This window comes from Phoenix dactylifera, unplaced genomic scaffold, assembly GCF_009389715.1.
Source record: "Phoenix dactylifera cultivar Barhee BC4 unplaced genomic scaffold, palm_55x_up_171113_PBpolish2nd_filt_p 000143F, whole genome shotgun sequence".
Lineage (NCBI taxonomy): Eukaryota > Viridiplantae > Streptophyta > Magnoliopsida > Arecales > Arecaceae > Phoenix > Phoenix dactylifera.
In genome coordinates this window covers 972467-996810 of record NW_024067698.1, presented here as the reverse complement: position 1 = coordinate 996810, position 24344 = coordinate 972467, and the positions used below count along the sequence as shown (strand labels likewise).

At 38.1% G+C, this 24344-nt stretch overlaps 1 protein-coding gene across 3 annotated transcripts in view; it reads left to right on the top strand.

Annotated features, from left to right (window-relative positions):
• Positions 1-1868: 1868 nt before the first annotated feature.
• Positions 1869-24344, top strand: part of LOC103713784 (proteasome activator subunit 4) — a 29728-nt gene continuing 7252 nt past the window's right edge. The window contains exons 1-29 of one of the 3 annotated variants that reach the window (XM_039116887.1): positions 1869-2175; positions 2677-2779; positions 2895-3007; positions 4824-4946; positions 9849-9950; positions 10042-10207; positions 14034-14150; positions 14305-14372; positions 14477-14578; positions 14673-14889; positions 15099-15329; positions 15411-15538; positions 15658-15775; positions 15900-16115; positions 16192-16341; positions 16472-16548; positions 16663-16880; positions 17397-17613; positions 17693-17772; positions 17863-17980; positions 18404-18574; positions 19137-19305; positions 19507-19550; positions 19683-19725; positions 19793-19938; positions 20174-20268; positions 20436-21334; positions 23368-23652; positions 23748-23843. In XM_039116887.1, the coding sequence (XP_038972815.1) occupies positions 2015-2175; positions 2677-2779; positions 2895-3007; positions 4824-4946; positions 9849-9950; positions 10042-10207; positions 14034-14150; positions 14305-14372; positions 14477-14578; positions 14673-14889; positions 15099-15329; positions 15411-15538; positions 15658-15775; positions 15900-16115; positions 16192-16341; positions 16472-16548; positions 16663-16880; positions 17397-17613; positions 17693-17772; positions 17863-17980; positions 18404-18574; positions 19137-19305; positions 19507-19550; positions 19683-19725; positions 19793-19938; positions 20174-20268; positions 20436-21334; positions 23368-23652; positions 23748-23843 (4773 nt within the window). In that variant the 5' untranslated portion in view covers positions 1869-2014. Of the gene's footprint in view, positions 2176-2676; positions 2780-2894; positions 3008-4823; positions 4947-9848; positions 9951-10041; positions 10208-14033; positions 14151-14304; positions 14373-14476; positions 14579-14672; positions 14890-15098; positions 15330-15410; positions 15539-15657; positions 15776-15899; positions 16116-16185; positions 16342-16471; positions 16549-16662; positions 16881-17396; positions 17614-17692; positions 17773-17862; positions 17981-18403; positions 18575-19136; positions 19306-19506; positions 19551-19682; positions 19726-19792; positions 19939-20173; positions 20269-20435; positions 21335-23367; positions 23653-23747; positions 23844-24344 lie in introns of those variants that run through there. The other 2 variants (XM_039116886.1, XM_039116888.1) reach the window with 2 other exon arrangements.

Genomic DNA, 24344 nt, shown 5'->3' with positions numbered 1-24344 from the left:
TGCCGTTTAGACCTTTAAACAACAACAAAAGATAATAGCAAATTTTCTCTTCCTTGCTACTTGTTTTCTCTGGCGATATAATAAGACTTTGGAGCAAACTTTTTAAAAGAAATGCATTGGTTTTCCTGGAAACTTCTACTTGAGTGAACAATGATATAGCATAAATTCTGGATTAGTTTAAGGAGAACAAAGCTAAGAAAGCCAAGCACGCGAATCTGAATTAGACTGAGGTAAAATTAGATAATGGATGTACCAGTGCGAGGATTGTATGGTAAAACTGCAAGAAAATAATATTTAGAAAATCTAAAAAATTGCATCTCAAAATTATCGAAAACAACATTCCAAATACAAGTGCAAAGAGTCAGTCGTGAAGAATGTTGGGTTCCCCCATCCAAATGAAAAAAAAAAGTATTTCACTTGAATTGTTAGTTAAAAAGGACTCCAAAATTCGGCAGCAAGGTCTGCATGATCAACTGATGGGGAGGCACTTCACACCTTCACTCAAGGTTGTCCAAAGTACAAGCGGAACAAAGGAGTCCGAGTTAGGAACTTGGAAGCACTGCTAATTCCAGTTAGTTAGTGAAGAAAGACCCGAGTCACCATCGAGGTGGTAGCATGGTGGAAACGGGGCTTTAATTCCACAGGAGTGGCTCAGATTCGAAATGCGCAAGCGTTGATTAAATGTGGGGTTCGGATGCCCCCCGTCTGGTTTACCCGATGGAATCGCTATCTGGTCCGCCGATTGCTTAGGTGGTGCTGGTGTGACGTACTCACACATAGAATTTTTTACGGGTCGGGAAGGGTATGAGTAAAACGGAGTCTACCCGCATCGAACATTCTCCAACGGGAAGGAGCCCCAGTGGGGGTTGCTACGTGGGTGAGGTTCTTCTCACCCCCCCTTTTCTTTTTCAAAGCAAAAAAAAAAAATTGGAAAGATCCGAGTCATAGCATGGAATCATATTAAAAAATAAGTTTTTTTTTATAAATAGCCTCCTAAATATCAATTTTTGTATGAATACCCTCTCAAAATTAATATTTGTATGTGTACTCTTATTAAACATTTGTTTTGCTATTCTATTTTTTTTTATCGTTATTTTTGCATATGTACCAACGTCATCTAATACTGTTAAAAAAATTAACGGTTTCAAATTAAAATGACTAAAATATCCTTAATTAATAGATGTACAAAAAAAATATTTATAAAGTAAAGCGATCGCAATGGAAGACAAAAAAGTAATTTCAAAATTTTATTTTATTTTTAATTAAAATAAACATGATTTTTATAAATGGTGTTAAAAAAACCGTTATATGAGAAATATTTGTGTAAAAATAATATTTTATAAGAATACAGAAATAAATATAAATTTTAAGAGAATATTTTAAAAATGGTATTCATGCAATTTTTGGTTTTTTTTAAAAAAAAACAAAAAGCAGCACCACTATCCGGTTGCGATCGCACCGACAGATGTGGACAAATCCATGGGTTCCACCCCGGCCCACCGGCCGAACCCTTGAGGCCCACGACTGACCCCAATTTGACTTGATAAAAATACCACCCACGATATTCCCTTTTACCTACCCCCAACTCGGACGTCCACCTCGCAAACAAATCTGGATCATCCCGGATCCCAGATGATCCCATGACAATCATCTGATTCTGATTCATAAAATATCTTAAACTGATGGTCTACGATTAACCTCCTAACGCGTGTGTTTTTCCCGTACCAGCAAAAATAAATAGCAGGCGTCATCTCAGGCGAAGCAGCGGCGGTACAACTCAACAACGTGACCCGACCGCGTTCCCTAAAGCAGTCAAGCCGCCGTAAGTCCTCGCCGTAGGAGGATCGAGCGAAATATTATACCGCGCTTCTCGTCTTGGGGACGAAGAAAGCGGAGAAGGGTATATAAGCAGCACCCGAGCAGTCTCCCAGGCGCAGGAAATCAAGAAACCTCGACCGCGGAGGAGGCAAACAGCGAGAGGGAGAGGAGAGAACGAGGGAGGGGAAGGGAAGTGATGCATCTCTACAACGCATGGCTTCCGCTGCCGGTGGCGGAGGAGACGAAAAGGGAGGCGGAGTCGTTCGCCACGGTGGTGAGATCTGTGAACGATACGTGGCGGCCGGACGATCCTGACTCTGTCTACTCTACCCTCAAGTGGATCTCCATCATCGACCTGTGAGCCGATCCTCTCTCTCTCTCCTCCTCCTCCTCATCCACTTGGTTCTTGATTTGGCCCGTTTCTTGATTGCTAGGGTTGAGATCATTAAAATGAAGTTGTTCTGCTTTCTTGGATTGTTTTAGGATCTTCTGATTGATGACTTTAGTTGATATTGAGCTCGATGCTACGTTTCTTGATCGTTGTAACTTAGATGATGGAAAACATGTTATGGCTAATGCTTTAGATTTTTTGTTTTTTGTGATTTTGGTCATGTTGGCTTCAATAGAGTCAATTTTTCAAGTACTAGATCGTTTCTTGGGTTTTTAGTTGTTCATGATTCTTGTATTGTTCTTCATGGAATGTTAGGAAGGATGCCCCGGTTATCTTGCTTGATCATTTCATGCTTCTTTTTTCTTCTGTTTATCCTCTTATATATATATATATATATATATATATATATTCAAACTTTTCGTTATCATTTTCTGCTCACACCTTTTGCTTTTCCGTGTCTTTTCTAGTTTCTTAAAAGCGAAAAGTGAAGTTTTCCCGGCAGATGTAAAGGAGCTCGTGGAGTTTGGTTTGGAGGTGTTTCATGCATCACAGAACAAGCTTTATGCTCAGGTAAGCATGATGCTTATGGCATTAATATGTATGGGATTCAATTGTTATGTTCTGCTTTAGACGAAACTCTGGTCTGTGTTGTATTGTGATTCTGAATTTCATCTATGTTAATTAGGTTAGATGGGGGAATATCTTAGTCAAGCTTTTGAGGAAGCATGGAAAGAAATTGTCAATAAGCATTCAGTGGAGACCAATCTATGACACTTTGATGCGTACACACTTTAAAAGGTGATTTTCCTTATATAACTCTCCATCCATACTGCTTCAAATCCTTAAAACAGGCACATCATAAAGACTGGACTTTTAAGAATATTTGCATTATCATATGTTGTTTAGTGCCCTCATACCTTTTAGTCCTGTTAATCACTGCCAAGTTAGTATCAGAGTCATGTGACTTTTCCCTTTTGAACTTTGAAATGTTCAAGTGGGCCCATAATAGATATTTATGAATCTTCATACACGTTCGTCTCTCTCGTTTGGCTGATGATCCTGAATATCACTTAGAATAAACCTCAATTGTATATGGTATTGGGAAGTAGGGAACTTTTAAGCAATCTGTCTTCTGGCAACAGTAGATCTGATTAGAAAAGAAGGAACGGCATGCAATCAAGAAGTGCAATGGAAGATCTTTGGACCATGATCATCAGAGAATGGAAAAGTAAAATGGCCTCAGTAAGTGCATGAGTAATCCAATAATAAAACAAGCATCGAAATTAATTAATGTATGCAATTTATTAGAAGTTCTTAAATCTTTATGGGGTCTGGTTGGCTGAGTAAATTTAATTGATCTCCAAACAATATGGTATTTGTTGGAGGGACTCTGGAAGAGATGGAAAATAATAATAGTGTTCTCTCCCTCTCTCTCTCTCTCTCTCTCTCTCTTTTGTGCTAGTAATAACAGTCATCTTTGATTACTAGCTGTTGACTTCTGGAAGGCATACTGCATTGAGGCTACACTGACACAATTCGCACTCATCACATTTTAAAGGGTTCATATTGAGCTACTGTCATCCTTTGGCCAAACCTTTCTACAAATTCTCTTTGTTTTGTCAGGTTTACTGATGCATGCATGTTATTTTATAAATTGGAGTGACTAATACAGTATAGTAGTTCTTTACTATCCCAAAAAAGGGTTAGTAGGGAGAGGTTTAATAGAAACACGTCTGTCCATTAATGAAGAACCAGCGCAAAAATTCTATATTAGAAAAATAGTAAGATTTCCTAGTGTATCATGGTGTAGTATTGTCTATACTCCTTTCCATGTTGCATATTTTTCTGTGCTGATATTTGCAAATGTCAACAGATACAACATGCAATTAATAGTGCACGAAATCTTATCCAATATCAGTGTATCGATTCTCTTCATTATGGTGATCAAATTTTGAGGAAACCTTTTGATTAAGGGAACATACAAGAAATTATCATAAGAATTCTTGTACTATTTTAAGAATTTATAAATATTTTTTAATTTTATTGAATTAGATTTAGTTATGTACTTGTAACATTTGGAGGTCTTATTTAGTTAAGACCTCTCTTGGTCTAGACTCTTTACAAGTCTAACTTTAGACACGGTGGTTACTTCTTGGTTGCTTGTTTAATTTGAGCTTCCGATGCACCAACTTGGCTTCTAGATTTAAAGAGGCCTTTTTGCATCCGGAGTCATCTCGATTAGGAACTTGGCACCATTTAGAGCATTCATATCAGGTTAAGATTTTGTTAAGAATTAACTAGTCATAACTCGTAACATTTCTTATATGAATGCAACCCAGATGGTCTTAATATACATTGTGACCTTATTCTTTGAACGAACTTTTTCTGTCATGGCAAAATCAAATTGCAGAGATCACGAGTCTATTTTTTTCTTAGTACTTCTCTGAAGCTTTGCCTTTCCATCATCATTTCTTTCACTCTTGACTTGTGAATTTCTTGGGTGACCTACTGTTTTAAGGATGCAACTGGTCTTTACTATGGTGAAGTTTTCTCACTAACTGAATTTTTGGTTATTTGAATCATTTTTTTAACCTAAGTGTCTGATGTTAAGCAGAAATACAGGCCCTGAGGGATGGAAATTGAGACAGCGGCATTTTATAACTATCATGTCCCTTGCTCGATCCTGCCGGAAGTTCTTTCCTGCAGGTTCTGCTTCTGAAATATGGTCAGAATTCAGGTACCTGCATTCTTTTTTTTCCATTGGTTTCAAGTTTCTTGTCATGCATGGCTTGGTGGTTGGGAAATTAATTGTCTGCCACAAACATTTAAAGTTGCAGGATGGTTTCGAAATCAAGCACACACAGATATATTACTTAATGATTTTTGTAGGATGGTTTTGAACTCATGGTAAATGTTATTATTTGGCTGGCCATTAATAGTGAGAGAGAGAACAGAATTAGTTGTTGCTTCACCTTGCTGATATGAAATCCATGTGGGTTTGTTTTAGAACCATGTTACATCTTGTTTAGTTTAGTTTTTAGCACGTGTAGACCAATCAATTTTCTTTGTTTTCAGTAATATGAAATTTGATGAAGAAACTTACTAGCATTCTTTAGATTTAGGAGATCTTAATATTGGTGGGGTTGCCATAGGTTGAGGAAAGGTAATGGTAGGATCAACTGCCACCGCAAACAAGTTGCATTCAATATCAAACTTCTATTTTCTTTTCATATGATGTCCTGAATGACATTAAGTGGAAGGTATCTAAGCACATAATGCTGAAAAACTAATAAGCATAATAAAAGGTCATGAGAGACTAAAAAAACTCCAGAAAGAATTGAATTAGAACTTTTAGGCTGGTGAGAGGTTAACTGTAATAATGCCATAAACTAGGTTTAAATAGTCTAACCCAGAAAAGAAAAAAAAAAGGTTGTGATTGTTGAAAACTTTTTATCTGACAACTCAAACACAAATGCTGACCAAGTACCAATAAGTTTAATCTGTATATCAGGATCATCTTAGTATATCTATATAATACACATAAGGTTTAGAGTATTCATGATTGAGGCTCTACGCTGCATAATCTTTTGAACTGGTGCTGTGTCTCATTGGTTTTATGGAATATTTGTCAAATTTTCTGGAGAATTCTCTGGCGAAAAATTTGAATTTTTACTCGAATGTGATGGATGAATTAATATAAATAACAAAACAAGCAGGGAAATCTCATTAACTTAGCTTGCAAAAGCTAATCATCAGAATTAACCATGATCAAAGTAGACAGCAGCAAAATAGTAATTCATAAGCATCTAGCAGAAATCTGAAAACCCCTTCCAAAACGAAATAGAAAGAGGAAGAGTTGATCTAGACCTAGGGGAGAATGACCAAGGCATGCCAGACACAAGGTATCTATCTTGAGGACTCATAAATAAATTTAGTGGTGGAACAATGAATGATGATACGAAGGGTGATTAGAAAGGTGAATGAAAGGGAAAGGAAGGAGTTGAAAAGAAGTGACTAGAGCACGCACAAGCTAAGGTGCGTGCCTAGGTGGCCTAAGTAGCCATATCAATTTGTAGCATTTAGCGGCAGTGCCAATCCCGCTACAATGCAATTATAGATTGACTGTTTATTTTTTATGGCAGGTTACAAGGATGGGGTGCTTTACGAAACCATTCCCATGTTAAATAACTGTATTTGCTTGAACACCCTGGTTTGTCAATCACAACATGAAGCAAATTGCATGATTTGGTGCAATATTCAATGGACAATTAAGAAAGATGAATCTAACTCATTGCAATGTGATGTGGAATTTGAACTTGGAGACTCCTTAGAATCTTTAGAAATAAGAAAATATCAATAAAGGAGAAGAATAGGAATAGGGTCAGGAAGAGAGGAGAAATGGTGAATCTACCTCGATAAATCCAATACTTCACACTTGTTATATCTCAAAAGAACCAAACTGCTTGCAACCCTTAGGATAGCTATTTAAACAGACCGCCAACAATAGTAACCCTAGAGAATTTCTAATCCAAACTGCACTGCGATAGTAACCCTATATAATTTCTAATCCAGACTGCACTTCTAACTAAAGAACTCCTAGAATATGATTAATATTTCGAAAATCAGAACTAAATTACAGCTGAAATCTTTGGCCAGTCTGGATCCTGAACACAAGGGAACATGACCAAGCTGAAAATATCAACTTTATTATTGTAGCTTTTAAAGAGATCTTTCCAACTAGCCCAAGATCACTCAAATCAGATATATATATATATATATATATATATATATATATATATATATATATATATATATATATATATATATAATATTAGGTGTTCTTAAACCTAGCTGATTTTTGTAGGCTGCAGTAGGATTTGACCATTTGCTGTGGACCCTCAGATCTCTGTACATCATAATTTAACTATGTGGCTTGTGTTTCTAGGAACTCTGAGTTGCCCTAAAAAATAATATTAAATGTCATTTCCAACAACCAAAGAAGTACCTTGATAACAAGGCTGTCATGAAAATACTATCATGCCATCAGTGATTTCAGTTAGAAGCCAAATTTGATAGAATTCAATTATGGGGCCCTAATGAATGATTCTCATGTAGTAGATGATCAAGCATATGTGCTAGTGCATCAGGCAGACTTTTGCTATCGTGGCAATTCAGCGTTGGCCTAACATGAGTCCAACCCAACCTGTCAGTATGCTAGACAAGGTGGAACCAACCAGTGATTTTCGAACCAACCTAACCGATGCTAAGTCGGAATGGTTCAGCTGGGTTGGGATGATTCAGTTATAAAACCCCTCCCCACCCCCGGTTCACTGCAATAAAACCATTGAATGACGGTTCCGCCCGTTTCGAGCCATACCGGTGGCTCACCGGTACCGTTCCGGCTTTAAAAATGGCTCGCTGCCGGAGCCAAAGAAGAAGAAAAGAAAGAGAGAGCGAGCAGGGGAGGGAGAAGGAGCGATGGCGGACGCCGGCGGAGGCCGATGCCGCGATCGCGTCCTCTGTTTTTTCGAAACAGGGGAACAGACTGCGGCTAAAAAATTTGAAAATTTTTAAATGAAGTCCGCAAACGATGCGGTCGCATCTCTTGTTTCTTTCGAAATATGGGATGCGGCCTCGGCTTCCGCCAGCGTCTGCCACCGCTCCTTCACCCTTCCTCCCCTGCTCGCTCTCTCTTTCTCTTCTTCTCCGGCTTCGGCAGATTTCCTTTTTCGGTACGGGCTCGGCACGACTCGTACTAACTCGTTCTGCCGGAGAACCGGTATGATATCCGGTACCGGTTCCTCCAACCCTGAATAAAACTCCTCTTCGCAAATAGGGGAACAGACTATGGCTAAAAAAATTGAAAATTTTTAAATGAAGTCCGCAAATGATGCGGTCGCATCTCTTGTTTCTTTCGAAATATGGGATGCGGCCTCGGCTTCCGCCAGCATCTGCCACCGCTCCTTCTCCCTTCCTCCCCTGCTCGCTCTCTCTTTCTCTTCTTCTCCGCCTCAGGTAGGTTTTCTCTCTCGGTACGGGCTCGACATGACCCGTACCAACTTGTTCTGCTAGAGAACCGGTATGATATCCGGTACCGGTTCCTCCGACCCTGAATAAAACTTCTCTCCCCCCCCCCCCCCCGCGCCGGATTTGACTCTAATGACCTTTAGTTCGGTTTTAACCTCCCCTCCCTCTCTCTCCCACAACTCATGATTGTTCAAGGGTTTCGATTGTATCGGACTTGCTCCCTTTTGGCCATCATTATTAATCCCTCGGCCCTTCCCCTCCCTCCCTTCCTCTCCCTTTCCGTCTCTCTCTCTTTCTCTTTCTCTTTCTCCTCTGCTAGGGTTAGGGTTAGGGTTTAGAGAAGCCCTCCCCTTCCTCCCCCTCTCTCTCTCCCATGCCGCTAGGGTTAGGGTTAGGGTTTAGAGGGCTCCTCCCCCTTCCTCCCTCCCTCTCCCCCTGAATAAAACTTCTCTCCGCCTCCCCGATTCGACTCCCACGACCCTTAGTTCGGTTTTAACCTCTCCCCCTCTCTCTCCCACAGCTTATGATTGTTCAAGGGTTTCGATTGTATCGGACTTGCTCCCTCTTGGCCGTCACTATTAAGCCCTTGGCCCTTCCCCTTCCTCCCTCCCTCCCTTCCTCTCCCTTTCCGTCTCTCTCTCTTTCTCTTTCTCCCCTGCTAGGATTAGGGTTAGGCTTAGGGTTTAGAGAAGCTCCCCTTCCTCCCTCTCTCTCTCTCCCATGCTGCTAGGGTTAGGGTTAGGGTTTAGAGGGCTCCTCCCCCTTCCTCCCTCCCTCTCCCCCCTTCCTTTCCCTATTTCCGGTGCACCCTAAAATGATACAGTACGAACCTGTATCATACTGAACGGTCGCTTGCTAGTACGACCTTCAGTACTGGTTCGACAAATCTTGGAACCAACAATGGTATCGGGTCAATTTTCTTAACATAAATTCAAGTTATTTACCTAACCAGGCTAGGCCCAATTTTGGGCTGATTTCTTAGAGCTTAAAAGGAAATATCATTGAACAGACAAGGCCAGACCTATATTAATGTGATATGCAATTGAGCTATAAGCTCTTGTTTCAGCATTTAGAAGAATCACATTTAGAAGAATCATTTTGAGCAAGGATACTTTTGGTTACAAAACACAGCAGTCCCTGCAGCAGTGTTGACCTTTATTTGTTAATTCCAGCAATGATTAAATATTTCATATATATCTCTTTGATTTATACTTTGTAGTGTTAGATCAAGTGCAGTCATTTGTCATGCCATTCACATAATGTGAGGTATTGTTTCATGTTATTCAGCTGATCAGCTTGGATATTCCATTTCATCCCCCCTTTTATGTGTGATTAATCAGTCCTACAGAGGCATGTATATTATGTTGCCTTTTGATCATTAGAAGCTAGATTTATGCAAAGAAACAGCACCAAGCATCTGTATTGCCTACGCTAGCTTGCTGCTTGCTGGTCACTTCGTTCCAGTAGCTCTAGTTGGCATCATTGAATAGAAATTACAAAGTGAAATCACTTTTAAGAATTCTACTTGAAGTTGAACATTATAAAGTTGTAAATCCTTCTCCCTACTTTTCATCTTGGTTGCACTCCTCTGTTTGACTTATCAAATTTGCAGGGCTTTAATGGAAAACCCATGGCATAATTCAGCCTTTGAAGGTGCTGGATTTGTGAGACTGTTTCTTCCTGTGAACTTGGAGAACCAGAACTACTTTACAAGGTACATGAAGAAACATATAAAAAAACCTACATAATCTACTTTTCTCCCCCCTTTGCAAGTATTTGCTTAACCTTCCCCCTCATGGTTGCAGTAATTGGATTAAGCAGTGTCTTGATGTATGGGACTCGATACCAAATTGCCAATTTTGGGATATTCAATGGGCTTCTGTCATTGCACGTTGTATAAAGAGTTGCAAGTCAATTGACTGGGAAGTCTTTTTGCCAGCACTTTTTACGCGGTTTCTAAACTTGTTTGAGGTGAGGGAAGAAGTTTTCCTGATAATTGTGTGGCATACCAGCTTAAGCAGACAATAGTGGGGAAAAAAGATTATGCCTAACCAGTCATCATTTTAATATTATTTTTAGTCGGCTTACTTCTCTATGTAGTTTCTGAGACAAAAACGAAATTAAAATGAAACAGTGGCCAACGATATAATGTCATTCTGATAAGATAGCAAAAATTGCTAGCAGAAAACTGGCAGTGCATGTAGACAATTTTAATATTAGGTTTGTGGAGGGTAAAGCATGTCTTGACTGTGATGCAGGATCAGTGTTTTAGCTTACACCTAGTACTTTGCATTATAGATGCGAGTTGTAATGTTATGTGTGATTACTATATCTTGTCATTACTCTTAAGAGCTCTATTAGCTTTAGGATTTCTTCATTTAGACATCAATCTTCTAATTTAGCTATATCCTATACTCTAGCAGACTGTAATTTGAAATCCATGATTCCGCATTGACACTGTATATTTTTGAAGAAGTGAAGCCAAATAAAGCTATTGGAGGTTCTGGATTCCTTTAAGGATTATGTCTTTAATAGAAGTTTAGAAAAAAGCAAGCATGGCAACAAGTTATTGATTAAATATGAAATGAATAGTTATCTTTTGAGAAACTCAATTTTGACATCTATGTCTTCATATATTTTGTATCCATTAGGCCAAATACTAGAGATATTAATTTTGCTTTCTAGTGTTCAAGAAGAGTGGTGTTTTTTAAATTTTAAAAAAATTGTAGAGGGAAAGATCTGTACTTGTTCTTTGTTAATTTATATTTAAGCAACTGAGTGATTTCTTTGGCGTGCATCATTTGGGCACTGATACTTTAATTACCACCATGTGCTATTGTAATGGCTGTTTATGCATTAGCTTAAGATGTTCTCATGATTGAGATCAAGGATGTAACAGCTGTTCATGCTGGCTCATGCTGGCCAATATGTACCTTACCGACATAAAACCAGCACCCAACACTGCCTGGCTCTGGTTCCCACTTGGATCACTCTGCACTCTGCAGCATGTGCCATGCCAGCCACTGACTGGCACGAGTACCAGTAGCGGTTTTGAATCCTTTGATGAGATAAGCCTCCTGTTATCTATTGCTTACTAAGATTAGATGTTGGTAATCAACAAGATCAGTTCCCCAAAGATTTGACTTTTTTACCTTGCCTCGCACCTTTATCTGTTTAGGGAACTACTACATTTTTTTGTAAACTTCGTGTGTCCTTTAAAGAGTTCTCACCTTTAAAGAGGTTTAGAATGACATGGAAGAACCCTTCACTGAAAATCAAATTTCTTTTCACAAAGAAAGTCTTCATGATCACTCAAGAAAATAAAATCGTCAAAAAGGAAAGGAAGAAATATGAAATAGAAATGGGAGTTTGTATGAAGCTAACTATTGTGTAGATTGTTGTCCTTAATGAAGCTTTCATAGATGATGAGACTTTCCAAGGCCATTTTGATAACTATGACAACTTTGTGTCAATGGATAATATCCTTAGGAGTTAGGATTAAAGTGTTCAATGATCAAGTGGTGGAATGGATACTTTATAAGTAATGTTAGCCACATATTTGGAACCAGGGTATGCCGTACTGGCTCATACCGGCCGGTACGAACCGGTCCGGGCTGGGATCGATACCGGATCAACGTGGGATCAGGTATTGAAAGTTTTTATTGAAAAACTGGCCGGTATGATTGCCATATCGGTATGGGACCGGTACGGAGCCGGTACAGATTGGTATGGAACCGGTATGTATCGGTCCGGGCTGCCACCGGTACGCCGACCGGTACTGGTATGGCGGACCTTGTTTGGAACAATCTAATGAAGATCTTATAAGGAAAAAAAAAGAAAGAAGATGCATGCCCACTCTAATTTTGTTGAAAGGGGTCATGATTCATGTGGGACCTAAAAGTGAATTAGGCATTGAGACACATCCTACAGTAGGCATTCATTTTCTATTACCTTTTTACTGAAAGGTTAGAATTAGAGATGATTGAGGTCAGCATCAAGCCATATCAAGGTTGAGCAATTACGGTAATGGATTTAGGTGGGAGATGTTTACAGGTATACTTTGAGTCTTTTGTATGTTAAAAAAAATAATATATATTCAGGCATAGGAATCTCTTGGTATGCAGTCATTGGGGTGTATGAAGAATTACATCAAAGAATTTTTCATTCAAAGTCAAATTTTAGATTCAAATGCAACCTAGACTTCAAGCGGCCTCAACTTGGAATTCATTAGGCTATTATTTGATATGTCTTAATGTGATTAAACTATTTGGAGGTGTTAAATGCACCATATTGGTTTTTGTGACCAACTTTACTAGGTCTGGGCAATCCTATATGGTGTCAGGATATTTTAATCTTTGTGAAACCTATCAATGGTTAGGGAAGTTAAAGACTTTTCATATCCACAAGATATCGAAACTAAGCTTCTCATTTGAGAAACCCATCAAGTGTGACTTAAGAGAGATTTGAAGGATCACTGACGTTATGCTTTTATTAAGAGATTTGATATCTTTAGTTTTCACTTTACTATTTGTTATTTTAATAATATGATGAAATTTTTTTTGCACCTGTGCCTTGTCAATCCATTTTTCCTGCATCTTTTGCAAAAGAATTTTGGCTAACTTGCCCTAGATTGTCTGAATTTGATTGGCGACTTTGTTAATTCAAGTCGTTCTGATCAGTTTTCTTGTGAAACCAGTCAGTTGACAAGTACTTTGGGCAATCTTACCTACTTAAATGGAAAATTATTCATAAGGATGTTTAACACTGTTTTTCTTTTATTTTTTCAGAAATTGGTTGTATTCTTTCAACAAATATTAAAATTTAATTTTTCATATAAGAGCTAGCACAGAAAAGCTATTCTATTATTCTGCTCCTTCTAATGTGGCATATGTCATATGCGATGCTGGTCATTTTTATGTTGTACTTTTTGTTAATCCACGGGTACTCATTTAGTTAACGGTGATGTGTGTTTGGATATATTAAATGACAAACAATGAACTTTGTTACATATAGCCACATTTCCTTCTATTATAGTCTTCTGGCTTTTGTTCCTATTGTATCATGCATCTCTTTTACAAGTTGGACCAAGAAAGTCCAAGATCTAGTGGTTAATTGGAGCCATACCTAGAAACATTTGAATAATGTAAATCTTAGTCTGGATTACATGTCATGCTTTTTCACATTCTATATTTCTTTTGTAATTTATTTAGTTGTTTTGTTATTGTGCTTTTCAGTTAATTTATTATTTTTTTGAAATGCTTCTTGGATTCTTTTATTCTAGCAATTTATATGTATTTAGTACATGGTTTGTTGTACCAGACTGCACTGCTTGAAATAGGGCAATACCCTACCATAGCAGTAGGGTACCAAGACTCAGTATACCTTCCATACTGAGTGTTAGTACCTGGGTGTGTATTGTACCGATCAAAGTTCGCCGTACCGATACCAGACTCCGTACTGACACTGGCGTATGTGGTATGCCAGGCATACCGACATTGGTGTATCAGTACCAGTACCGGTACGGTATGCCCGGTACTGACCGGTACCGACTGGTATAGCATATCATGGTATCGATAGAGATGTACAGGTTGGGTACCAATATGGGTCCGGTATCTAGAATGCTTTGATCTAGTAAGATAGCCAATTGTATGAGTTAACACTAGAAAGTAAAATCGGCTTTTCATATAATTAGCTACACTTTTAAGTATTTTGCCATTTTACAGTTCATCTTCAATCGTGGTCGCATAGGCTGAAATGATTTGTCTGCTCTAATTTTATACTATTTTGGTGTGCTCAGGTTCCTGTATCAAATGGGAATGGATCATATCCTTTCCCTTTAGAGGTTCCTAGGAATACGAGGTTCTTGTTTTCCAGCAAGACAGGCATGCCTGCTAAGGCTATAGCAAAGTCAATTGTAAGACAACTTTTGTATTTTTGTTATGCCAAATTAATTTGTCCTAAGGGTTCATGAGTCCATCATAAGGAAATAGGAATATAATTGAAATTCTATTAAAATCACATAGTATGTTTTAAATTGTTAATTTATATGATACGTTGTATTATTGCAGGTTTATCTCTTGAAGCCTGGTAGTTTGGTTCAAGTGTACTTCGAGAGATTGGCAAACCTATTAGAACAGTTTGTTTCTGACCTCTTTCACATCACTTTTCACTTACTAAGGGATGCTCTTTGTGATATCACTTCCTTTCAGAATAAATGATGACAGTCTTCTGGCATTGTAGATATTACCATCCTTCTAATGGAGGTCGCTGGACCTCCTCATTGGAGCGTTTCTTGCGGCACTTGGTAATTAGCTTCCAAAAGCGCCTTCAGGATGAGCAGCTGTAAGAATTCAATTTAGATGCTGATGCAAGATAGTTATAATCCTCACTACTTCACTAGACATAACTTTGTCTGATTAAAATTACATATATGCAGTAAGACAAGTGATAGCAAGCGGGCAGATTTGTGTTTGGGAAATCTAGAAAGAGCTTCTTTCGTCAAAGTGGTACTGAAATTAATTGATCGTGGTCAGTATAGCAAAAATGAATCTCTTGCTGAAACGGTTGCTGTTGCAACTTCAATTTTGTCATATGTGGAGTCCTCTTTGGTCCTTTCATTTATTGCATCCAGATTTCAACTAGCCTTAGAGACTGTAAGTATTTCTTCTTTTATCCACTGCAACTGACAAGTTTACTGGTTTTCTAGAAGAATTTAGCATTTCTAGTTATTTATTGCTCAACCACTTAATTTATTACAACCATCTAGATTTGTCAAGACCAAAAATAAGTTGCTTGAGGGTTTTCTTCTTTATGAACTTTTTCTTTGATTCCAGCTGAGTTCTGTTTTTTGTTTCTGAACAAGATGACAGCTACTCACCAGTTGAAAACTGCTGTCACATCAGTGGCGTTTGCTGGTCGTTCACTTTTTCTCTCTTCTATTTCTGCTCCCCCTCAAACTGATGGCTGTGATACTGCTGATGCATACATGGATCTTATAGTAATCTCTTTGTCCAATGCATTGCTTGGTATGGATGCTAATGATCCGCCAAAAACCTTAGCGACCATGGAATTAATTGGTTCTGTTTTTTCCAATGTGAGTATCAGCATTCATGCTGTACGGATACCATTTTATTAGCATGGATATGTTCGATCTTACTGTTTGTTTGTATTTCAGTTAGCTATGGTGGGTGGTAGTGATGATGGGCATGCATTCCTACAAACCATCAGTTTATCAGAATGGCTAGATGAGTTCTTTTGTCGCTTATTTTCTCTACTTCAACATTTGGAGCCAAGTAATGTCTTGTGAGTAGCTGCGTTCATGGATTTGGATATGTTTACTCTTTGCTAGTGCTTCTTCAATGTTCATCTATAGATAAAATCCCTCACTGCTTAAACACATCTTTGTTTTATGGATCATACAGGACTGAGGGTATCCAGACTTCGTTAACATCAGGAACTTTTCTTGTTGAGGACAGTCCATTCTACTTTTGCATGCTGGAAATCCTGCTCGGAAAATTGTCCAAAGCTTTATTTAATCAGGTTTTTGTTTTTGTTATTGTATACGACTGTTCAAGGCTTCAAGCTGTTTAGTTTCCCTAATTTTCTTTTCCATCTTTGGATCATTTCCATGTTATAGACCCCTTTTTCTTTTTGAACTTTTCAGTCACTAAAGAAAATTTCCAAGTTTGTCAACACAAACATCCTTCCTGGAGCTACTGCAGAGGTTGGGCTTCTATGTTGTGCCTGTGTTCATTCTAATCCAGAAGAGGCAGCCATCCAGCTTATTAAACCGATTTTAATGACTATAATCTCCACGCTAAGAGGAACACCAGTTTCAGGTTTTGGTGGAGGAGCTTCTGGTGCATCATCTTCTACCAAGGTCTGTTTTATACCACATAGTTATATATGCCCCGCTTATTGCTCAATGATCTGTTGTGAACTTCATTTAGTTGCAGGCCACACTTTCACCAGCCCTGGAAACAGCACTTGAGTACCATCTAAAAGTTTTGGCAATAACCATTAGTTATGGGGGTCCTGTGTTACTTCATTACAGGGATGAACTGAAAGAAGCAATTGCGTCAGCTTTTCAGGCTCCATCATGGAAGGTTTTAGGCTAATTTTACGCTGCATCATTCTTAACTGACTACTGTACTTGGCTAATTTTTGGTTTCTTTATGTATCTTTTTTAGAGTTCTTTTGAACTTTGATAACACTGATTTAGTTTACAAATGATAGGTCAATGGAGCTGGTGATCATGTCCTTCGCTCTCTCCTTGGAAGCCTGGTCCTTTATTACCCCATTGATCAGTACAAGTATGCTGAAAATTTATTATTTTATATCATAATTCATTGCGTATTCATGCAGACTAAACAGTTTCTCCTACTAGTCATTGTTTCCACATACTGAAGATATTCCTGGTTGTGTAGGCCTTTCTCTTGTCAGCCTGTTTCTTCTGTTTTGGAAGACTGGGTTTGCTCAAAGGATTATGAGAATGAAAAAAATGAGAAGCTCAGTTCTCTCCCCAAGTGGCACATTCCAAGTCAAGACGAACTCTCTTTTGCAAATGAGCTTTTAGGTCTTCATTTTCAATCTGCTTTGGATGATCTTCTCAGACTATGTCAAACCAAAGTGCATTCTGAGGCAGGTAAATGTAACGTACATTTCTTCTTTTTAAGGTTTCTCGTCAGCAATTGTTGAATTGATGAAAGAAAACCAATTGGCATATCCTACTAAAGGGTAGATCCTGACGAACTGTTTTCTTTCAGTGCATAATGCATTAGGTGTTTCATGGATTTTTTTCCCCCTTTCAAGGAATTACATTACCTTAGAAATAAGGATTTATCCCATTAATGTATGATTTGACCTTTTGGGATTTACTGTTAATTGCCATCCAAGGCTAAGTTCATGAAAAAGAAAGCAACCACAAAATTTTCAGGAAGATTTTTGACTAAGCTTAGCTATAAACCTGTCTAATATTTTAGTGCAGTACAATATTCTGTGCTATTCACTATTGTTAAATCAGTTAGATTCCATGTGTTGGTCTACTGCTCAGGCTCTTTCCTAACATGAAAGTTGTTTAATTTCTGATACTTGATTGATCATATGGGAATTTGCTTTTCTGCAACTGTTGCTTTAATTATTGATGCAATTGTTTGCATAGGAGATGAGAAGGAACACTTGAAGGTGACGCTGTTGCGCATTTACTCTTCATTGCAAGGCGTGATGTCATGCTTGCCGGATATGCGCCCATCATACAGAAATAAAGGCACTGAAGATATGGATCACAGTAACTTTTTAATTGCAGGAGCAGTTGGCTCGTCTGTTGGTAGTTCAGAAATGAGGGAGAGAGCTGCTCAGCATATACATGTAGCTTGCAAGTAATGCTTGATATCTGATGGTATTTCTTAGTCTTGTTTCTCGTTTTTTGAAGCTCATTAGCTGCTACATGTTTGACAGATATCTACTGAAAGAAAGAGCAGATGATAGCATACTTCTCATCCTTATTATTCGTGTCATGGATGCTTTAGCAAATTTTGGTATGAACATTGCAACCAAATGAAGTACATTGTGGGGTTCTGCAAGTTGTTCATTAGAGTTTTTGACTTCACAAGGCATTGTGCTTATAGGGAGCTTGGAATACGAAGAATGGTCGAATCACATTCAGGCCTGGAAGTTGGAGTCTGCTGCTATAATTGAGCCTCCATGTAATTTCATTGTTTCTTCTCATGCCCAAGGAAAGAAAAGGTGAGGACTCCTCTTGCCAATATGTGGTATATCTAAGGTCTGCCATTCTGACCCATACTGACTCATATGGACTGTACCGGTATCGAGGTTTGATTCGGTATATGAGTTGAACCGGTTTGTACCGATCTAAACTAAACAGAACTGCGCTGCATCGTCTAGTACTACATGAAAACCGGGTGCATACTGTACCAACCTGTACCACCTAGATTCGGATGGTACCATAATAAAAAGTGAGAAAAAAATGGTTGAGAGCTATCTTGGTATAGGGTACATACCGTACCAACCTTACTGTATCGAACTAGTAATGTACCGGTATGGTGTCTGATATCAAGATTACGGACCTCGGGTGTGTCGTTTGACTAGAGCATTAAATTATGATCATTTTTCACATTCTAAGAGGCCATTTATCCTTTGTATTTCCAGGCCCAGGTGGGCACTTATTGACAAAGCATACATGCATAATACATGGAGATCTTCGCAATCAGCATACCGTAAATTTTGTACAGATAGCAACATCTCTCCTTCAGAGCACACGATTATTCTGATGGAGGATCTTCTAGATCTCTCTTTGCACAACTATGAAACAGTTCGCTCGTAAGTTCAACAGTGGATTATATCTTTGTTATTTATAAGTCAGTCAACTTCAGTGATCTGATCTTATAGGTTTTCAGTAGCATGTTTTTTGAATTTCCAACACTTTTTTATTGATTGTAGAAAAGAAAACACAGCATGTGTGATGAAAGATCAGATCACTGTACAGCTTTATTCACTGCACAGCTTATTCACCATTATTGATTGAAAATAAAGCATTCCTTTTGATGAGCGTTATTTGATTTGTTTGGTGACTTAAGCTTTTTTTTTTTTAATGAGAATTTGATTTAATTATTGAGTGATTTTTCATGATAATAAGTGCCTTTGATTTTCTTCCTTCTGTATAATAGCTGTTTTCAGAAACAAAGAAGTGACTTTTTTTTATTTGAAGTTTTAAAGGCATAGTTTTATTGGTTTCCAGTGGCGATTCTTTTTTTTTTAAAAAAAAATTGTATCATGAGAGATTTGCTAGTGTACTTTTGTAAATTGCAATAGAGTGCCTACCCCCCTCCTCATTTCTCCTTATATGTTCAGTATATCTGATTGCATTTTTGTAAACCTTTAGCCTTGCTGGAAGGTCTCTTTCAAAGTTGCTCAAACGCTGGCCGGCATTGATTGCTAAGTGTGTTCTCACCCTAACGGGGAACTTGCGGGATCCAAAAGCACCAGAACATGCAGTACTAGGCACTTGCACCATACTTGCAATGCAAACTGTTATCCGGCATTTGACAACGGTAACCCACTAGCGTTCATATGTTTGCTTCACCCACCCTGCAACCCACCCACGCTATATATGTGTTTTTGTGTGTGTATGCCTGTGGGTAGGTTAGTGGTTTGGTGTTCAGATGTGTGACTGTGCAGTCAAATGCACGTCTATGTATTGTGCATGTACTTATTGTCTTCAGTAACAGATCTTTACTTTATGTTATAAACAGGATGCAGTTTCGTTCTCTTCGTTTATCATGGGCCTTCTGGCAAGGTAATCTTTTCTATTTATTTTGATAATTGTTCTAATTTTGCTTATTTTCTGTCCAACTGTATCATGAATTCATGATTATGCAAAATTGCGATCTGAAGTTCTGATCCAACTTTTATTGTGTTGTTTTTGAAGCTCTCATCATGAATCACTGAAAGCTCAGAAAGCTATTACTGAGGTATATAATAATAATGAATAGATGTTGATTTTATCTTTAAATATTGACTATGTTGGTGTCTCAACAGCTGTTTGTCAAATACAATATCCACTTCTCTGGAATATCAAGGAGTTTTTTCAAGACTTCAGATGGCCAGCTGGACAGGCCGGAATTTGTAGATTTGCTTTCTCAGATCAGTTCCTTGAGTTTTGACACCACTGGCTTGCACTGGCGGTATAGATTGAATCTACTTCTCATGAATTTTGCATGCAGAAGAATAAATATATCATAATCATAATTTTCAAAATAGCTTGTTAATTTGCACAATTATGTATTTCTCAAGTATCACCTGTTACTCACATGTAGTCACATTTTTTGCCTGTATTTTTCTCTAGTGATGCATACACTTGGATTTGTTTACGTCTTGAATTCTGGGAATATCGCATAATGTTTTTTAATTGTGTTTCAGGTATAATTTGATGGCTAACAGAGTACTGCTTCTATTAACTCTGGCTTCTAGAAGTGATTCACAATTGCCTTCAAAAATTCTTGGGGAAACAGCAGGTCTGTATGTCTGAAAATTGATTGATTAATAGCTGATATTATGTTTACACCTTGGTGTTTTTTTAAAAAACTAGTTCAGGCTTATTCTGCCTTGTAAACGACTTGCACCTATTTCGATACTGCATTTCTTTATCTCTGACTCTGATGGAAGGTTTGTTTCATATCAGGACATTTTTTAAGAAATTTGAAAAGTCAACTTCCTCAGTCAAGAATGCTGGCAATCTCTGCTCTGAATACCCTATTACAAGGAACACCACATAAAATATCCGGCCAGGAACAGCAACTTTGCGCTGATCATCTTAAAGAAAGTAACGCTTCATCTGTTGAAGGAGTACTTAATCAGATATTAAGGGAGGAGGGATTCTTCAGTGAGACTCTAAACAGCCTCTCCCATGTCCACGTAACTGATACTGAGAGTTCGGCTTCTAAAGGGACTCAAGGAGTGTCATCCATTCAGAGCCTGACAGATAAAGCAATCACTTTTTTCTATTTTGACTTCTCAGCATCATGGCCACGCACCCCCAGCTGGATATCTCTTGTGGGAAATGACACCTTTTACTCTAACTTCGCAAGGATTTTTAAGCGGCTCATACAAGAATGTGGGGCACCAGTTCTTAATGTGCTTCAGGATGCACTTGAAGAATTTTCTAGTGCGAAAGAGAGAGCAAAGCAATGTGTTGCTGCTGAAGTCATGGCTGGGTTACTTCATTCTGATGTTAATGGCCTGTTGGAAGCCTGGGACAATTGGATGATGCTTCAGCTTCAGAATATCATGGTAACACCATCTGTGGAGTCTATTCCAGAGTGGGCAGCATGCATTCGATATGCGGTCACGGGAAAAGGAAAATATGGCGCACGAATTCCTCTTCTGAGGCAAAGAATTTTAGACTGCTTGGCAAGACCTTTGCCCCAAACCATGACGAGCAATGTGGTGGCCAAGAGGTATTCTTTCCTTTCAGTTGCACTCATTGAAATCTCTCCACCTAGAATGCCTACTGCAGAGGTTGAATACCATGATAAGCTTCTGGAAGAGTTGCTGGATAAGATGACTCATCCATCTGCCCAAGTAAGATTTACTTTAGGAAATGTTTATTGAGTTTAAATAGTTTCTTTTTCTTTGAGGTTTTTAAGCATCGGCAGACATGGCACAAATTGCAGCTTGTCAAATCATGACATTGGGTATATTTGCGTTGTTGGGGTGGTTAAATGAATTTCTGTGCATCATCCTATTTTTCTCACTTGATTGCAACAAAACAGCTGCAAGGATTCAGATGAGTAATTGTCTTCAATTCCTAAATCATTCCTGAAGATGTCACCATGGCTGCATGTAAGACTGACAGCATTTGATTTGTGAGATACAGAGACTACCTGATTCCTAGGACTAGTCTCTGTTTGGTTGCTATGTGAGAGAGAGAAGAAATTTTGTAAGAGAGGATTCTTCTGGTCCAACATTTGGAGATGAAACTAACAGAGAGAAAAATAAAAAGAAAAAAGGTTAAACTTATCATTAGAAAGCCAAAAACTATTCTTCTCTTATAAATGGTGATTTTTACACAGGATAACAGAAAGCTAGTGGATCAGGATAACTTACCCTATCATAGCAACATTGTTAACAGAAGCCCTTGCCATTTTGCTACCTTAACCAAGCAAGAGAAAATTATTGATTTTCTTTTCTTTGCACCCCCACCCAATTTCTTCTGTTGATTACTTTTCCTTTTCTTCATTTTCTTGGCAATAGAACAGAGCCTTAATGTGCGAATCAACTCTAATGGTAAGATTGACTGCTTTTTCCTTTGTAGATTTTTCCTATATGGTGCGAGGTTCCTCTGTATTAGGATAAACCGATAAAGGATTTCCAAGAATTGGCTGTTGGCTCAAGGGACCTTTAATTGAAGAATCACTTTACTCACCATCTCTCTCTCCCCCTCCCCCTCCCTCCCCCTCTCCCCCCTCTCTCTCTGCACTGTGTTGGTCAAGGTTACCTATGGTAATCTAGACGTGGGATGTACATATGATTGCTCGGAGTGTCACTCCTGGATGTGCTATGATAAAATTCCATTCTGAATGACTGATGCAGTGAAGGGACCTTGGAATATATACCATAACCCCAGTTTGTAGTTCCTCTAATGTGTCCTTATCTAGGTATCTTGCTGTTTCTAGAGTCTGGCTTAGAAACTCTTAAATAATAATTGTATATGGGATGCTCGGTATTCTAATATATTGGTTTATTGCCTAAACGATCTCATTTGCCTTTTGATTCTTGACTTGCTCTCATGGCAACTCATGCACGGTCCTTGATGTCAGAAGTGGCTACCTCCTGGCCATGGACATTTAGGTTGTTGGCACAGACATAGGAGCTTGCCCTCATAGCAAATCACATTCATATATTGACAATTGCAATAAATGGCCATTTAGATGGCTCAACCTGTAGTCCAAGCTGTGACTTGGAGTGGATGCAAATTCTTCACCTCTGCATCTAATGCAGACAAGCATCTGATTGAATAATGAAGGATTTGCTTATCTGACATAAGGAGTTCAATACATGTATCTTGTTAAGAATTTCTTGCTTCACTTTATTCTTTTTATGCCTGGGCTTCAAGGACGATCCATTTGTTGAGGCTTATTACAATGTGGAGCTCATGAACTTCTGACATTCGTGTGGCTAATTTTTTATTTTGAGATTTCTTGGTTTGGACACCATATCGTACAATAAGGCACACCTTTTCCCTCTACCCTCTTGTCTGAACTTTTACTCTTAAGCTTTCATATCACTAATGTTCAATTTATTAGATGAATTTTAGAATGCAGTTTAGTTAATTTTGTTGTCTAGTTATTGCTGGATGCAAGTCAAAGCTGCAGAATGTATATTAATAGTTAGTGAAAGATACTGCCCGTTATTGTCAGTAATATATATGAATTAAAATGTGTATCAGAGATCAATTCTGTCGTTCTGGACCTTAAATATATTCTTCAAATATATGTTTGACGTTAAATGAATTGGTCATGCTACAATTACTTATCACTTGTTAAGGAATGTCTTTTTTTAGTCTATTATTATGCTTCTTTTACTCTCTTCTAAAATTTATAAATGTGAGGCAGGTTAGAGAATCTATTGGTGTTGCACTTTCTGTGGTATGTTCAAACAAGAGGCTTTTTGCAACATCCAAGCAAACCTGTTTGCAAGAGGTTGAAGGAGACATTGACATGGTTGAGTCACCTCAAAAGGAAAATTGGGCCGAACTTCTAATGGAGAGAGCTTCTGAATTAGCTAGAAATATCCAAAGTGCAAATCAATCTGACAGAATAGATTCGATGGTAGATTTGATTCATGAAAATGGCTACACAAATTCGAAGGCCAAAGCAGATGTTAAGACGATGGAAACGGTACTTCATTTGATTATGTTTCCTTGTAATTGAAACCCCATGTTGCCAGTTGCTTCAGTAAAAAAACTAATTTATTTTCTTTTTTATTGTTGCAGATGTTCCATTTCATAATCTCATCTTTGAAATCTGGAAGATCTTCTGTTTTGTTGGATATAGTTGTTGGATTAATTTATCCTGTTATTTCATTGCAGGTATTTAGACTGCAGCACAGTTTCAACTGACAATAAAAATTATGGCTTTTTAAATTGCATTTTTTTGTTTTATCTTTCATGTTTGTAAGGTTTTGATGTGCAGTTGCTATCAGTTTATGTCAATCAATCAATGCTTATAGATTTTTTGAGGATCAGATTTTCGCTTATATGAGTGATTTCTTTCTATTGCTTAATTTTTTTAAAAAAATAATAGAGATTCATTGATACAATCCAATAGTTAATTTTTGTAAGAAAAACATCAAAATACTCTTACACCTTGTTCCATAACACTGTTTCAGAACTTTCTTTCTTTATTTATTTCCCTGGGTTCATCTACAAAAAATGGTTTAAAGCTTAATTTTGAAAATCAGTGTCAGACATTAAATTAAGCCTAGGATTGCGTATCTTCAACTCCCTGATACATGGATACTACTGGCAGCTCATCATTTCCTTGCCAGACTTTAATACCATGACATTGGCAGGAGACACTGCACTGGTATT